The sequence below is a fragment of the Cryptomeria japonica genome, chromosome 6, assembly GCF_030272615.1.
Source record: "Cryptomeria japonica chromosome 6, Sugi_1.0, whole genome shotgun sequence".
Classification (NCBI taxonomy): domain Eukaryota; kingdom Viridiplantae; phylum Streptophyta; class Pinopsida; order Cupressales; family Cupressaceae; genus Cryptomeria; species Cryptomeria japonica.
This window is the reverse complement of record NC_081410.1, coordinates 213280719-213299853: the sequence shown is the minus strand read 5'-3', so window position 1 is coordinate 213299853 and position 19135 is coordinate 213280719. Positions and strand designations below refer to the sequence as shown.

At 35.7% G+C, this 19135-nt stretch overlaps 1 protein-coding gene across 1 annotated transcript in view; it reads right to left on the bottom strand.

The window, feature by feature from the left end:
• LOC131037999 (photosynthetic NDH subunit of subcomplex B 3, chloroplastic) overlaps positions 1-19135 on the bottom strand; it is a 99732-nt gene that overhangs the window by 59075 nt on the left and 21522 nt on the right. Inside the window, exon 3 of the mRNA XM_059207309.1 lies at positions 13479-13535. Coding sequence (XP_059063292.1) covers positions 13479-13535 — 57 coding nt within the window. The remainder of the gene's footprint in view (positions 1-13478; positions 13536-19135) is intronic.

Genomic DNA, 19135 nt, shown 5'->3' with positions numbered 1-19135 from the left:
CAATATTGCTAGAGCTCAGAACCAGCAGAAACAATATGCAGACCAGAAGAGGACTGAGCGCAGTTTTGAGGTGAATGCTATGGTTTACCTCATGTTGCAGCCATACAGGCAGTCCACTCTCAAGAAGAGTGGTGCAGAGAAACTCAAGCCACGTTACTATGGACCATTTAGGATTATCAGGAAGGTTGGTGAGGTGGCTTATGAGTTGGAGCTTCCCGCAAATAGCAGAGTGCATAATGTATTCCATGTGTCACGCCTCAAGAAGGCGTTGGGTCAGAGTGTGGTGCCTTCTGCAGTATTACCTCCCTTGGATGATGAGGGGAAGTTGATCTTGGTTCCAGAATCCATCTTGGATAGCAGAGAGAAGCAGCTTCGCAGGCGAGTGATCAGAGAGTACCTGATTAAGTGGAAGGATCTACCTGTTGAGGATGCTACTTGGGAGGGTGAAGCCATTCTGCAGCATCCTGCATTGAGATTGCTTGAGGCCAAGCAATTTCAGGAGGGGCGGACTGTCATGTCCCCTCTTTAGTATGACATGACACTTTACGTGGGTTTGCCTATTCCAGACTCTCGTAGGCAGATGGTTGTGGTGAGAGAGTCATTTTGGCGTTTATTTGGTGAATGGATGGCTCATTATGCTCTTGGAGACATTATATTTTATTATTTGGGGCCAAGATGTTATATTTTTAAATTGAGGTGCACTTTTTATTTTATGAAGTAACCTTTTATCTAAAAAGTGCAATGAGGCTTCTAGAAGATTCTATTATGGATACTTCTAGAAAGTTATGGATACTTCTAGAAAGACTAAGAGGCTTCTAGAAGATTCTATTATGTGTATAAATAGACCCCATGGGTCTCTCATTTGGCATCCAAGTTTATTTTTCTCTAGTGCATCTACTTGAGCATTTGTGGAGCTTGAAGGTCTACAAGTATTCAGCTGAATCATTGGGAACGATACCTCCCAAGTGATTGCATAACTGAGGGGGTGAAAGATCCTCTGAAGGGTTGCTCTTCGGAATTGGTACTCAGCCAATTCAGGTGTGCTTAATTGGAATACTATCTTGTCAGGGTTCCATTTAGAGATCAGTTGCAAACTTACATCTTTGTTCATGTATCAATGAATGTCATTGTCTATCTTAGAAAGTCTGAAATAGTGATCAGAAATTAATTGCAACAGTTGTATACTTCAAACTCCCATATTTCTGAAGCATGTATGACATCTATTTGACATAATGTCAATTCTAGTATTGATGAAAAATTGAGTTGTTCCCTTGGTAGTTAAATTGATATATGTTTCCTATATACTTTGCAAATCAGTAAAGTGCTTAGTTGTAGATTGTATGTAACTTGTTGGACAATATTCCTTGAATCAAAATCATCAATTATTCCATACATAAGAAAGGGATACTACACAAGGTATTGGACAAGGTAAAAGAACAAAAAAACATGGTTAAGTAGGGGTTAAATGAAAGGCAGAAGGTAAAGGACAACTAAGCCAAGGCCTAAATGTATTAAAACATTGTAATAAAATAAATAGCAAGCAATAACCGTGATGTCCCCATCAAAGTCCAACCCACACAATCATTCTAAGATTAGTCCCTATAAGCATTACCTCCTGAGATCATTCAAATTCGAGAAGTCTCCTATGGAGATGAATTTGTAAGTAAGATTCTAATGTCAGAAGGAGATAAAGTGATCTTTTAGCAAGGATTCCTAATGATCATTACGTCAACCATATAGTCTCCTACGAGTAGCGAAGGCAATCAGCAATATCCCCACCATTTAAAGATAGCTAACTATTGGATGAAGCAATCCTTATAAGCATGTAACCCACCGTTGTAGAAGAACATCTGAAACTACTAAATGGTATTGAAGAAGTCAGCAGGAGTAATATTATAAGGCAGCAATATTAATACGAACATTGTAGAAGGAGCTTATCATAAGATATCAAGAATATCGATAAAGAGCAGGACACATGATCGTGGCATAAGGGGAATCATCATAAACCATCAAGCATCATGAATAAATATCATAAGTGCTGATCACTATGGACGAATCATGGGCAAGACTTAAAACTAAGACAAAGATTGATGGGTAATAAGAATGGTATGGAGCGATTAAGTTAAGACTTCCATATGACTAGCTATTCATTACAAACAGCCATATCGAAGTATTAAAAGACCGATAGTAAACATGAGAGACAACGACCCATACAAGCAATTAATCAATAGTAGCAAATCCTACCACCAAGTTATAATAACAAGTTCTCCATATACTTTTGGAGGATATAGCTGCAATACTATACAAACAATAAACTATTTATGGATGATGAAGACAATAAACTCCAGTTAGAGGTTAGGAAGAAATAACATTCTTGGCTAAGAGAGTGATTACAAGTAAAGGCAATAGCTAACTGATTTGTTATCAAATAATGCAATGACTTAATAATCCATTTACCATAAACATATTGAAGAGATGTGATCTATTATGGAGAGACGTGGTTGGGAAAGACATGTCTTAAGATATCCAAGGGATGCAATATGTGATCTATTATGGAGAGACGTGGTTGGGAAAGACATGTCTTAAGATATCCAAGGGATGCAACTGTTTAGATTACAAGATATATAATCCAGATCGAATCCCATTCTCAAGGAGGGTGGATTTGGTATTTTATCATTTATTTCCAGTTCTGGAAAAGCTCATAGTGAGCAGGTCAAAGGCCCCATATTGTGTGCATAATCCAGTCAGCAATGTATCAGAAACAGCACTTTCAGACCTGCAGATATTATTGACTATATCAGACACAGCAGCAGGAGCAACAAGTTCATTGCATAGTTCATCATCATATTTGGAAAAGCAATTGAAGCAAGTTGCAGATTGGAAGATTATGTAATGTCCCCATTTTTGGTGGCAGAATAATTTAATTAATTTAATTAATTAAGTTGTCCCAATTAATGGAATTTCTTAAGGATAGCTTAATTGATTATTTTAATTAAAAATTATTAAGTTAATTATTTATAAAGTTATCAAATAAATAAAAATCAAAAGGTAACTTTATATTTAATTAATTTAATAAAGTGACTTAAATTAATATTATATCGTAAAAGTCACTTAAGTGAAATAATATTATTTTAACATCATTTCTAGAAGCTTCTTGAAAGGTTGGAGAAAAAAGTATAAAAGAAGGTCAAGTTAAGCTTCTAATCATTGAGGATTTGATATTTGATTTGGAGTTCTTTGTGGTGAAGGAACCAGCTTGAGTTTCTACCATTATTGGTCATTGGGAACGGTACCTCCTTTTGATTCGCAGAACTGAGGTGGTGAAAGATCCTCCGAAGGGTTGCATTTGTGAGTGAGGGATACTTCAGTCCTTCATATCTGAGCTTATTGTATTTGGCATCAGCATTCATGGAAGTCAGATTGTGAGAATACTTCAGCTATATGGTCAATTGACATTCATGCTTCAATCTGCACTTTTAAGGAAGAGAGGCGATTTCTTAAGGAGCTGTTGGAGGTGATTTGTAAGGATAATTCGGTCACATAACAGGTCTGTCATGAGGGTCAACCAGACTTAATCTCCTATTTTTGCTCATAACTTGTGGTTGAAGACTCGGAATTTTGTGGGCACTTGATCATTCAACTCGGCTGACCTCGGCAATCATTCCATCAATCATTTGGAGGGGAGGAAGGGCTGCAATTATGTATTATCACATCTACAACTTAGGGCATTGAGCATCCAGCTCCTAGTGGGGCGATTTCATTCTTGGAGCCTTCAAAAAATTGTTGTGACAACATCATACATGATCGCCGGGGTTCATCTTCCATTTGGCATCTTTAAACCAGGTTCTTGTTCAGTATTTGCTAATGTAAGGTCTAATTTTCTGAGGACTAGTGTGCAGAAATTGGAAGTCAGCCATTAGAGTTCTTCAATAACATCTTGTACCTGCATCAATAATAGTTATTGTTTATTTATGAAGTCTGAAATAAAATCAGAAATTAGTTGCAGCAGTAGTATACTTCACTCATTATTTCTTAAGTTTGCATGTCAAGTGTTTGTGAAAATGTCTCTTGGCTGTAGGTACACATTTGACTTTTGAAATTCATATATATGCCCTGGAAAGATCAAAAGAAGACATTTATGCATTGAGTCTATAGTTTAGATATTATAGAAATCGTTTGCAAGCATTTTTTGTGCCTTGGTGTCAATAACACACAGTTATATCAGACTGATAACTCAGTCCAGCAAGCTAAATGTTTGTATGTGAATTGTTTGATATTATTCCTTGGGCCATAAACATCAAGAAAGCAATCAGATTTTAGTAACAGCAAGTTTAAGGGTTGAAGGATAATTGTTTGACAATATTCCTTGAAGACAAAATTAAACATATTCAGTCATACAACAGCAAGGGATATTACAGATTACCAACAGCATAATCCCAAAGATCTAATCAAAGACAGCTATCTATCCAGTCTACATCCCGTCTCATCATAGGTAAAAGGGAAAGTTTATAAGACTCGTTCACTTAGCATTCATATATACTGTATCTATTAGGAAGAGCAAGCAATATTGAAAGTGTCAATATACAATTTATTATGCTCATGCTATTGATTATATAATTCATTATATAAATTTGATATTATAATCTATAGTAAGTTTAAGAAATTGAAGTAATGGTCTCTTAATAACAAATTATTCTAGAAGGGACATTACAAGTGGTATCAAAGTATTACGTTTTGTGGTTATATTGCATTGTTCCTAAAACGGGACATTACAATAACCAAGTGACAAGCATATGATGAGAAATCAAACTTACGTAATAGAAAGGTTAGAGATACTTACTAGGGTCGATTTCCAAGTGCTTTAACCTCCCACTTTTCTGAAGCACTAGTGGAGAGGTGATTATATGAAAAGTCCAGGCATATAGGAGAAACCCAAGTTGGCCATAGATATAGACACTAGAGACTTGGCATATATCAAACTCCCCTACCCTTGAATCTTCAAAGATCCTTTCCTTCTATTTGTCTTCCTTTGATGAAGTAGTCCTTCCTCTAGTCTTTTAATAGTAGATGAGACCACTATTGGCGAATAGAAATTTATAGAGATGGTTCCCAACCCTAAAAAATAAAACCCAAAAATAGCCACTAATTGTTGATGTCAACTAGGTAGGGAGGACAAAAGAACTCCATCAATCAAGACAATAATGTTGAGGGAAGCAAACAAAACATCATTCACCAAGCTAGTGATGTTCAACAATCACAAAGGTAGCAAGGAGGAACCAATAGAGGGCGACGATGCTCAATAGAGAAGGAGATAGCATGAAGGGACAAACAAAGGTAATGACGAATGACACTAGGGATTAAAAGCTTGGAAAGGACACTAAGGGGTGTTGATGTATTTTTTATGCACATGCGAACACAAAATAAAATACCTAAAGGTACCTTATCCTCTCTTGAATAAAGTCTCCGAATGCTGAAGATATCGCGAAAAGGATCAATCGGGATGACTTCAAGGTTCTTTGCTGTAGGATCTCTACGTGTGGATAAGCTCTCTGTGGTATGATGTGATTTGCTGGAATCACAAGGGGACTTACACTTGTCGACCTAAACGTCTGATTTGCTTTGAATATTGCTGGAACACAAGATTTTACTAGCTTAGATTTGAAAAAAGGGAAAAAGACGAGGGCGAGGAAAGGATCCAATTCTGATACTAAGAATGTAGGAGCAATGAATGATCTTTGATGAAATTCTAACTAGGTCTTGTTTTGACATCCGAGGACCATCTCCACAAGGTTGGTGCGATCTTCGAAGGAAAGCTTTATGATGTTCAGATCATCACTACAGGCATAGACACCATCAGGCTGATGCATATCAATGAAGAAGCGACAATTGAAGTTAAGCTTAAGCTGAATGATTCCAGTTGACTACACAAGGCAAGTCTATAATCAACAAACTGCTAGTAGTATGGATATACGAATTCCACCATCAATCAAACACATTTCTTCCACTCATCTAATAACATGAAATCAAATATGAGAAGTATAGAGACCATGCAAATTGTTGAATCGACCCATAAATTTCACCATTTCTTCAATGAAGTTTTACAAGTCTTTTACAACAACGTCTTGGCAACAATCTTTGCCTTCTCTTTCTATTCTCCTCTAATTGCTATTCTATCAACTGACTACCCACCTTCTAACTATTGACTAACTATTTTCTATTCTATATCCTTTACAAAATGAAGAGTCGGGGCTTATATAGTGCCCATAATACAATTCAATGGCTAAGACCAATTTGAGATCAATGGCCAAGATTCTACAATGAAAACCCTAATTAGGGTTTGTTACAACAAACTCAATTCTGACCAATGAAATAATTGTATTAATTGGACACATGTCTTCTCTGGAAAATTCAACCAATGGATAGTGGGGGTAGGTGCATCGAAGTTTGTGCCACCTCCCATGAGTTAGGTACATTGAATCTGGACATGCTGAGGTGGACCACACCAACTGGAGAAGTGATGACTGGGATGCCACCTCGTCTGACACTTGGTTGATGCCAATTTGATGTTGCTGAGAAGCTAGCTTTAATTAACTCTTCTGAAACTATCTGCTTCTTCAACGAACCCTTGCTCTAACTTCTTTTGTCTTTGATGTGCAGGATGATGATGTACCTCGCCTTGGAATGCTGGATTGGAGAAGGCTATTCCTGATGATGTTTGTCCGAAGAAGGCCGTCCTTGTCGATGCTAGACTGGAGGAGGTCGCCCTTATCCTTGACCGGATCTTCTTTGATGAGAGCCTGCCAACTTGTAGATCCTCAAAGGTATAACTTAAGACCTTTCAAAGGTATAAATTAAGACCTTTCAAAGGTATAACTTAAGATATTAATTTGAAAAAGTCATGATAAATCAAGAATTATACATCTTCAAATTAATTATGAATGGAAATTGGATTTTCAAGACTTAGACTTTACAAAATTGCTATGAAATCACAGTAAGTCTTGAATAAGAACTTCAAAATTTCTTCATACCTCCTCCTTGAATGCTTAACTACAAAACCTTGAAAAATGATGAAAGAAGACCGGATTTTGATGGACAAGGCTTAGATTATAGTCCTCCCTTGGATGAATTACGCCTCCATTAGCCTTCAAAATGAATTTCACCCTCCTTAGTCTCCACACTTGGTAGAATTTCGCCTCCAACATGCTATATTTCGCTCCTCCAATTCGCACTTCAACTTCGCATTTAAAAAGGGATGAATGAATGATTAAAACTTGAACAAAGCACCTCCATTATATAGAGCGCTCACCTTCTTTCCTCCAAGGCCGACTTGGCAAAAGGGATAAAAAAAATAGATAAAAACTCTTTAAAAAGGTGGGCCGACTTGCCTATAAAGGCAAAATAATGCCTTTGAGCGCTCACTAGCAAATTTTAATTCAAAAAATTAATTTTAGATGCCTCCAAGATGGAATTCTTTATTATTTCAAGGCTTAAAAATTAATTCATTAAATTAAATATGCCTCTAATTTAATGCGAATTTGATTTAATTTTCCAAATGTCTCGAACTTAGCAATTTTGGGGGGGTTTGAGGAATATCAATGTTTGATTAAGGCCACAATGAAGATTGACAATAATTTCGCCCTGGGCCTTCAGCAAGGATCAGGAGCGATTTTCCAAATTTGTGCTTACTCCTCCATCATTTTCTTGAATCCACCCTTCAAGGCTAGGCAAAGGTCTTCTTCTTTCACTCCATCCAAGCTTGGTTTGTTCCTGCAAGGCAAAATAGGTGTTTGAAAGATTTTCGCCCTGGACCTTCTCCAAGGGTCAAGAGCGATTTTTCCTTCCTAGCCCAGGATCATCAATTCTTGGAAGCAAATCTTTATTCATCATGTCTTTGAAGGCCTTTCTTACCTTAGTATAACCTTGCCTTAGCACAATCTTGAAGGAAATATGTTGGTTTTATGATTTTCGCCCTAGACCCTCTCCAAGGGTCAAGAGCGACTTTTTGATTTTAGGCATATTCCTTCATTCTTCTAACTTCGAATCACTTTCCAAGGCATTAGAACATCATCTCAAGCTTATTCATAGGCCTAGCTTTGCTCAATTCTGGAGGAAAAAGTCCAATTTTAGGTTTTTCGCCCTAGACCCTCAGTAAGGATCAGGAGCGAATTTTGCTTATCTAGCTTGTTTGCTTCTTGTTCGCCATCCAAATTATCTTCAAAGGGTAAAACATGCCTTTTCACATCCATTCCAATCATAGAACATCATTTTGACTTTGCAAAAAAGGTGTTTTTGAGAATTTCACCCTGGGCCTTCAGAGAGGGTCAGGAGCGAATTTTGCCATTTAGGCCAAAATGTTTCATTTCTCACCTTGAAACCTCTTTGACATTCCAATTCAACCAAGACTAAGCAAAAAACATCTCCCACAAGATTTTCGCCCTGGACCCTTCGCAAGGGTCAGGAGCGAATTTTAAGTTTTCAACAAAATCCTTCACTTTTTCAAATTCACACTTTCTCAGGTGGGTAAAGGGAGATGTCCTTGTTTCATCTATGTCCAAAACTTGACTTTTTTCGTTGCAAGATGAGAGAAATTCAAATTTTCACCCTGGCCCTCAGCAAGGGTCAGGAGCGAATTTGCTTTTATTGCCCAAAATTCATCAATTTGCAAGCGTCCAAACCTTTGAATGATGTTCAACCTTCCTTCCAGGAGACCCTGCACATAAAAATTTAGCCAAAATTAGTGACAAAATAGGCTTAAATAAGACTTTCGCTCTGGACCCTCAACAAGGGTCAGGAGCGAAATTCACAATCTAGGCTAAACTGCTCAAAATTTAAGTTTCAAATCACTTCACAGGGCAAGGTAAGATCGTTTTCAAAGCCAGGAACAAGATTTCAAGCTCAAACAAGGTGGCAAATGAAGTTTATGATGATTTTCGCTCGGTACCCTCAGCAAGGGTCAGGAGCGAAATTCCTAATCTTGGCCAAAATCCATCATTTTTTCTAGGTTTACAAACATTTCCAACTTTTCCTTCAAAATGCCTTGCAAGTCAAAATTTGGTCAAATAAGGCAAGGAATGAGTCCTAGATTGATTTTCGCCTTGGACCCTCAGGAAGGGTCAGGGGCGAGATTCGCATTGGACCCTCTGGAAGGGTCAGGAGCGAAAATCTCTTTGGACCCTCAGGAAGGGTCAGGAGCGAAATTTGACTTTTTGAACTCTCCGTCAGGATAATTTTATGGAATATAACATTTAAGTATAAGTGATATACTTTAAGTTATATTCCATATATACTTTCAGGATGTTTGAGAGTGGTTTCAGACCTCCAGGAGCTATATTGCAAAATCTAGTTTTTGGAGGATTTTCAATTTCCAGACTTAGTCAAATTTCAGGATCAGGACATTCCAGACTTAGCCAAATTTCAGGATCAGGACTTTCCAGACTTCATCACTCATCAACTTGACCTCACTCAAGCAGAACCTGCTATCCAGGTGATCCCCTTGGCGACACTCAAAAGTTAAAGGCTGACAGACAAAACCCTAAAAGACCTAGAAAACAAACCCTAGAAAGCAAAAAAGCAGGGGTCCCCATTTGCAATGGGGCGATGTGTGAAATGGTCACAACAAGGGGCAAGTGAGAAGGTAAAATGGAAGGCAACTACAAGAAAGGCAACCATGGCCACACAACAACCCACAACCACTTTTCAACAAGCATTTAAGCCATCACACTCCCATTTCAATCTAGGAGGTTGATGTGCCCACAAGTCTTGAAAAAAAATGTCCGTAAAGTCATTTTCAAGTGTAAAATTGTGCCCTCATGAGGTTCATTACTTGTTATGCAAAGTAATGGGTGATAGTGCTTTGTGAAAACATATGGCAAAAAGAAATTAAAATACAACAAAACAAAATCGACCAAATCAATGACTCAATATATGTACCTTTCCAATGATGAAGATGCACACACCTTTCCAAACCTACTCATGGCAAGGACCATAAATGTTGGATATGCTAAAGATTCAAGATCACAAGGACAATGCAACACTAGCATACATAGATGAATCTAAGTGCACCTATATGTGAATGCGAAAAATGCCTCTATGTTGGAGAAGGACCACTGTTGGGTCGTACATCACTAACCATTTTAGCAATTGACTAAGATAGGGAATATGGCTAAGATAGGGCATCACTCACTATTTCAGCAAACTCCTCAAAACGAATACTACTCGTCATTTTATTGAGTGACTAGTATAGAACATCATTAGCCATTTTGGAAGGTGACTAGGACAAAAACTCACTAACCATTTTTACAAGTAATTGAGAAGGAACAACACTAGCCATTTCAATATGTGACTAAAATAAACATTACCAACCATTTTGGAAAGTCACTAGAACATAACACCACTAGTCATTCCATCATGTAATTGGCACAAAACATCACCAGCCAATTTAGCATATGACTAAGAAGAAACATCAAGACCATTTTAGTAGGTGGTTGGAACAAAAACATCACCAACCATGTCAATTGGTGATTAAAATAGGGCATCACTAGCTAATTCAGCAAGTGACCAAGAAAAAACATCAATGACCATTTGAATAGGTAGTTAGAATTTAACATCACTAGCCAGGTCAATGAGTAACTAAAACAAGACATTACTAAGCAATTTAGCAAGTGATTGAGAAGATTTCATTAGTTCATGGAAGATTTCATAAGCCAAGTGCACTGCTTAGTCTTTTATCTTCAATTGAACAACACAGACATGGTACTTATTTTAACTTTGATTTTATTCTATGCTCAAGGAAACACTTTTGATTTTGTTTGTTACGCATGAACCACCCCAAAAAACATTATACAAATTGTAAATAGAAAGTACATACTGTTCAAATTTGAATAGTTTTGTTATATAGAGCTTCCCCTTCTAATTTGAAGAGCAATTCTACTATACACACTTTTCTATTTTGTGTCATTGAAAGGTGCAAATAAAAACACCAAGTTTATGACAAATGAATGAGATCACGTACCTTTACAAGCACTAATTCTGCACTCACTCAAGCCAAGGTACCCCTCCTCTCTCACTCAAGGCACCACATTCATGTTGTTTCATATTCCTACAAAAGTTCTTATATTTAGGTATTTCACCAATTTCTTAGATGGTGGATGGCTATGAATGTTAGGAGAGCTTCAAACCTAGTTTCAAGACAATGCTCTTGATGCCCCCAAGGCTCATCTAGCTAGGGTCTCTATGCTTGAGGCACTCTAAAAGGAACATCATCACATCTCGTATTGGCACCTTCACTATTATCAATGAGGGTAAAGGATCCTCTTCTAGTGATACAAATGAGATCCAATTCACCCAACAAATAGCATCCTCAACTCTATCTTCTTTGGGGATTACTCCTTTTTCTCTTCAATTTTTGGACTAATTGTAGATTATTTATGGTCATTTTGTTAAATTCATAGGTTCTTTCCCTTATGACAAGATAAGTATTCATTTGTTCATCAAATTGCCTTATAGTTTGTTTTTCTTTCTTTTAGATATCTTTTACTTTTTGGCTTCTATGAAGCCTCTTTTTGGCTCCCTCTTGCTATTGTCTTTAGTTGATTTTTTGGGTAACATTGACCTTTTTTGGTCACTTGTGGTCATTAATATAAATTATCTCTTTCTAAAAAGGTAAAAGGTCTCTCACAGCGAGCACACAATGACAATCTATTAATGTCTTGGGAAACAAAGTAAATAACAGCTAATAATGTAAAATTTAGAAAGACAGTTATGCTGAGGGATAAATGTAGGACACACGGTAATGATGTAAATACAAAGCATACAATAAAAAATCAAATCTGTGAAAGAGATAAGGTTAAATATACTTGAAGTTGATTTGTAGGCACATTAAACCCCCTTGGCTTTAAGCACTTTTGGTGAAGTTTTGTTGGTGAATTTGAGACATATAGGAGAAACCCTAGTAGACCATAGCTCAGGACAATAGAGAATTGCCATACACTGAAGGAAAATCTCCTGCCCTTGATTCTTCAAGACCCTTTCATGGTACTTTCCTTCCTTCAGTGAAGTATTCTTTCCTCTAAATCTCCAATACATATGCAAGTGAAAAAAGAGCAAATTGATGACTTCTAATTTTGAAAATGCAAAGGGGAACACGAATAGAACTGTTCCAACCCTTAAAACCAAATCAAAAAATAGCTGGCATCATTGGCTTGGCCTCTGATGTCTGCTATGTATGCAGAGAGGACAAAACAATGAGGCAATGGTATTCAGCAGGAACGGTGGCACACAAAACATCATTGGCTTTCATACCAAGACAGAAGCTCTGTTTCAGAACTAAGTACATTGGCATCTCAAACAGTACAAAAGCAATCCATGGGGACATATGCTATTAATTAAAAGGAGACACACACAAAAAACAAATTACTTCTCTGTATTTCTCTACATTTGTCTTTTTCAAAAGATTACATAAAAAAATTTAGTAAAAGTTGGCTCATAAAGCCATATAAAATTGAAAATTAATGCTTTATATATGATAAATATAGACCTAAAACTAAATACCCACTTTACTATATTCTTTGTCTAGACAAAAAAATCTCCTTCTCTATTATTGCTTTATTCTACTCCCTAAAAATATAGTTTATTCATTAATCATTCAGCATTAGATATTCATCTTGTAGTTTGATGGAATGCTCTTGCATCAGGATGGCAGCAAATAGACAAACAGAGGTCATCAAGGATGATATGAGAAATCGGAAGGCTGCTGAGGAGGTTGAGGGACAAGTGAGGAAGCAAAAAGGAAGGCGCCCATGGGAAAGACAACTATGGCCATGAAAGACAACCCACAACAACTTCTCAATAAGGACTTAAGGCAACCCAGCCCATCCCAATTTTGGAGGTTAATGCACCCACAAGTTTTGACAAATTAAAATGTTAGCAAGGCGATTTTCAGGTGTATGATCCCTAAGACAGACTGTATTTGGATAAGGGCATTTAACTGGTTGGTGAATTTAAGTTGGGTGTTTTTAAAATTTTAAGAGAGAAAAGCTAAGTCCCTAAGAGCTCTAGATGGCATCTATTCTTAAAACTCCTTTGTCTTATGTCATTCTATCTCACTGCCTCACATATCCAGGTCAAAAATTAATACACGGGGAACTGATCAATTGTGCGATGAAGCAAGACATTCTTTTTTGTATTTAGGAATATTTGGGTGTGTTACAGTTTATAAAGCGGAATTCTTGTCTGTATTTATAGGCTTGAGGATTGCAAAGGACAATGTTTGCAAAAACTAGTTATTTATGATGTCTCTATACTGATATTAAGATGGAAATCATATTATATTTTTGTGTTTCTTAATCCAAACAATCGATGATTTGACATTAGAATGGATCATTTCTGAAAAACTTTAGATATGTTGTTAGTATATAGCCATTTAATATTAAAATAATATAACACTTGAGCTATACCTAAAGAGATATATTAGTTATTACCTCCACAATGCATGTACCACATGTGCCACCACCTCCACAATTAAGTAAAGGCAAATTCTGCCAAAACAGGATTAAAAAACATAATGATTGCAAGTTAGTTTCAATCCATTTGGCAAACAAACCTCTTCAAACAAGAAGACACCACCAACCAGCGCCTCTATAAAAAAAAAACTTATGAACATTCCACATTTGTACAAAATTATCCCTCATTAACTCTTAGTGGAAAAGTAATATAAACAATTCTGAAGTAGCAATCACATTAGCACAAATAAGAATGATTTCCATTATTTGTCAGGTATTTTCAAGTTTAAGGCAATTAATATTGAGGGATGGGCTAAAGAACAAAATTTTTACCAAGGTGTTTTATTTTTCCTCTAAGATATCAGGTTCTTCTGTTTTAGCTCAGGTCTTGATACGGGTGTTGTTCAGGTATGAGCATGATTCGGGTACGGCTTGGGTTCTTCCTAGGTGCCTGGGTTCTCTATGGATCCTTTTGTGAAGGACCCACAAAGAACCCAGGCACCTAGGAAGTACCAAGGGCCATACCCAAACATAGTTTCATAAACGAAAACCTCAGTTTCACTCCCACAACTTTGTGACATCATTTTCTATCAGAATATGCTAGCAAGCAAGCAATTAAATATCATTTCAGTTGCATTTGTCAGCTATACATATGAACATGGGGTTAGTAAACTTTATATCAGCATTACTAAGATTGATTTTGGTTGATTTACATTATGCATATGTAGCAGCTATTTGCTTATGTTTGTGAAATCACTTTCCTTGTGTTGTTAATGATTTGACATTTTGTCAAATGTTTGAAAAATGAAATTGAACCAGCTTCTGCACTTGACACAACTAGTGGTAATGGCAATCCAATTGATTGTAGTTCAAATGAAATTTAACCAAATGTTGATATTGACCTTGATACTTCTAATGAAGAACATGAATATTAAAATTGATTATAATTTAAATTTTCATTGTGTAATGACATTTTGAGACGAGTATTTTCATTTTTGCAAATTATGAATGAGGTATCAAAATATTCTATTTTTTATATTTATTGATATTTATAGGCAATTATGAAATTGAGTATCACTCTTCTTATAGTCATACACTAATATAGTTTATTGAAAGATCCCTGATAGATCTTTGCTGTTAACCTGCTGTAATTTTTTATTTTTAATTCTGTTTTCCTGTTTATTTAAGTTTTTCTTACAGAACTAGATAGAAGTGCAGAAAGGGTTGTTTACTTTTGTGTTTTTGATTGTTTTATAGCATAGGAAGGAATAGATAACAGCAAATATGAAGCCATACTGAAATAAATGAGTTATACAGCAAAAGTCAGAATTATTGCAAATCGTACCAGGCAGATTTGTCTGAATTACAAAGCCAAACAATGAATCCAATGTATTTCCCAAGCTCTCATACAAATTCGAAGTCAAACTGGAAGATGAAGAATGTTCTCCAAACCCACATACACTGGAAGTGAATACAAGCAATACCCTATACACCACGTGGTGTATTTGCTGCAAATGGCATTCCTCCAGCTGCAATGAACCACGTCTCCACTGGAAAGATGGTAGGCTACGCTGAAACCCTACTGAGAATTGATGCCTCTGTCCTTAATCACCACGCACAATGCCATATAAGTCCGGTGCCAAAGATTGCTGAGGGCTACGTCCCAGCCAATCCTAATCTTGGGGTTTGCGTCCCAGTCTAGAAATCGCTCTCCAGAGCAAATTCATACAAGTTGTCAAATATGCAAAAGATGATCATAGAATGAAGCTCCTATCCCCTTATAACCCCTCTCAATTGCAAATCGAACCCTAATTATCTCCAAGTGGCATGGTCTAGTGGAAATGTTATAATTTCTTATTTTAAAGTGGTCATGTTACTAGAAAATGACCTTTTTCCTCATAGATAGAAATCCGCTCACTGAATTGCCCTGAGACCAAAGAGAAAGATTTAAAGAATTTCAAGATCTTTCCAACGAGCTATCACACAATAGGGTGCGCATCCAGATGAGGCCAAAAATCCCCTTATTACTCCAAAATGGCTAACAACTTAGCCTTATTTAATTATTAAACGCTAACTTAGGAAATATTAAAAATATAACCCAAATAGCCATAAAATGCCCAACTGACATTACAAACCCTAAAATCATCCTGTCACCTGTCTGTGACTGAAGTCGGAAATCAAGGATTCACTGGTAGTCTCATCCCTAAAATCTAGGGATGCTCCTAAAATTTAGGAAACAAGCCCAATCTCTCTGAAACTGAACCCAAAGAGGCATCTCATGGAGACCCAACCTTGGGCATGATCAAACCTCCTAAAAAGTAGGAACTGCCTCCTAAAAACAAGGAATGTCTCCCAATTGATCAATAACTGCTAGAACACCAAGTCTCCAACACTGAATAACCATACCGGGTCTCTGTCCAACCCTGTCAGCCTACACGACCCCATAATAAGCTGACTCACATGTCTCTGCTAGACAGAGCTAAAGAGGGGACATGACATTTATATTTTATAATTTTGATGTTTGAACATATATATATATATATATACGGGCATACCCATACCCAGGAATCCGTATCCGTATCCGTACCCGTACGCGAATCGGTAACTTAGCTTTTCCTTTGTAACTTAGCTTTTCCTTTGTAACTAGGCTTTTAATGTTTTTAGCTCAGATTCAATTGGTGAAGTTGGTGATTCAAGCCTTGCAAATATGTTATATTATTAGCTATATCCCTCACCAAGGTGACTCTTTGGTAATTAGGTCTTTATTTTTTTAGGTCAGATTCTTTGGGATTTCATTACATGGTAAAAAGAGGTCAAATTGATCACTCTTGAAGTGAGTTGTCATTTAGAGTTTTATGAGCACAAGAGTGGAAGGAGGCCTATGCCCATTTGTTTGTAGTACTTTACTCACAGAGGCACTAGACCTCTGAAATGGAAGATCTTTTCACACCTTTTTGAGTTATTTTTTTGTTTTTTGGTAACTTTCACTCTTTGATTCTCTAATTCACTTTGATTATGTTCTTATCAATTGTTACTAATTGGGCTCTCCCTGGAATGATTTTATTAGCCCCTTCTTTTCAGAAGCTCATCTCACTTTGCTGCAACTAGGGTTTCTGACTGTACCTTTTGATTGTCCCAAGTCTCCCACGTATGTATTCACAAAGAAAGAAAGAGATTTGTTCTAAATGACACAATCGGAACCATAGAAGCATTAATCGTTTGGGGAATTAATCGGCAAAACAAAAGTATAAGATTTTTTGAAAAAATCAAGATAAATCAGATTTACAAAAAAACGTAAAAAAATGCAGAAAAACAATCAATTTTTTTTATATATAAATTTAAGGGCATTTCCATACCATAGAAATATTGTTGGCAAATAAAATAGACACTTCAACACATGAATTGTAGAAAATAGATTTTCATTGTTTATAATAAAAAAAACCTTTTATTTTTCAATTTAAAGGTATTTTAAAAGCATAAAGATATATTTAAAAAAATGAAAATGAAAGCATAAATCTAGGGTGGCAGCTCCTAGCATGTCCAAGGGCTTTTGAATAATGTTCCAAATTAAAATTAAATAATTTTGAAATAAATTAAATTCTCATTAAATAGTTTTGAATAAAAATAAAATAAATAATATAATTAAAATAAAACTATTTAAATAGTTTTAAAATAAAAAAAACAATTCATATTTTGCATGGATGTATGTAAGTTTCTATATTAAGTTTTACTTTACTTAAAAATATTCAATTCTTATTTTATTGTATGTATGTTTTTACTTTTGATTTACTACAAATAATTTGAAGGTATTTATCATTGTAATTAATAATTATGTCATACTGATAATTAAATTTCAATTAAGTATTGATGGCTAAATTTGCCTTATGTAAATTTGATTTTTTTTTTAAGAAATAAATTTTAATTTTAATATAAATATTTATATTTGCTAATTTTTATTTTTTAGTAAATCAAAATTATTAATAAAATTAAATAAACTATAATAAATTAGAAATATTAATAAGTTTAAAATTGAATTTAAATAATTATGTTTGTTAATATCAAAATAAAGCAAACTATATTTAATTGAAAATTTTATATACTAATATTTTAGAATTAACTACAATACTTGTAAATAGTAAATTTAACTTATTAAACAATGATTTTTTAATGTATAAAAAATATATTAAAGAAAAATAACTGTAAATTTTTATTGTATTGTAATAAATTTAATAAGTCAATCCATCAGGGACTTCTCACAATCTGGTATAGTAACCTCTACATGACTGTGCCTCACTTCTATTATGTTAAACATGGTGTATTCTTCATGTGCATTTATTTCTAGACCTTAGTGACATCCAATTTGAATTGAGGGCATAGATCAATAGGATCCCTTCATGACTACTGGAATACTTTTGGTACTTGTGAACCATTTCCATTCGAGGCAAAAGTCATCTTCTCCTCATGTATGATAAATCAAGACACCTGAATCTATGTTTAAATCAAGTAAACTGCAGGTCAAGGTTACCCAAAAATATGATGGGTAAACCATTATACATTAATATATATGACTGTGATGACATCATCAGGGCTTGAAAGTAAGACTTCCAATAGTGATCAGCATTAGTCTAGTGTTCCATGCACCCTAGGTTCATTAAATCTGTAGCATGAGCCTCAATTTCTGGCCACTGCAAGGATCTGGGTTTCCCTCCAAGGTAGATCAGGATTCTCAGTCCGATTATCCAATAAAATGTTTGATCATGCATCCCATACCATACACTTTTGTTCCATCTCTCTCACCCGATTCTTCGTGAAAGCTTATAATGCAGCTGGAAATGGGTGTTCCGAGAGTTGACTGATAGCATCTGCTCCACTTGGCATTTGTAGATATTTCCTATGGTATCAGTTTAGATCTGTTGCCAACTGCTCCCAATAAACTGTTGAAAACTCACTCACTCTCTTTTCTTGCATTCTAGAGTCTACTTCAAGGGATTTCTAGCCCTTAAAGCAGAAAAAGAATTCCATTTATTTTGTAGATTGCAGTAGTAGCCGATTTTAGGACTACTTGCACTATATATCACACTCCTCAGACACATGGCATTGTATTGGCAGTCTCTATAATGTCCCCAAATTTTCATACTTTTGAATTAATTGATGAAGTTGTCCAGAAATTAATATTATTTCAAAGGGGATGACTTTAATTGATTAATTTAATTAAAAAATAAAGTGATAATAATAAAATAGTCACTTTATTAGATAAAATTCTTCAGTTGTAACAAATATTTAATGAGATCTTGCAAAAATTAAATGCAGCCTAATCTTCTAGATAGAGATTGGAGTTCTTTGTAAGTTGGCTTGCAGGGCTGTAGTAAGCATGGTTTTTGATATTAATGAATTTGTATGATGCTTTGTATGAACTGATCTCTGAGAACAGAAACTTTCAGAAGATAGATATATAACAGAGTATATATATGTAAGATTCTTTAATACTTAAAACAACGAACTATCCCATTATGGAGGTGAGAATGTACATATGAGGGATGCAAGTAGCACAAGGTTCCATTCAAATAGAGCAACCCCGAGTGGGGCTGGGAGGCTGAATGGTGGGTGTCATTCCGTGCTCCTAGGCCTGATTGATA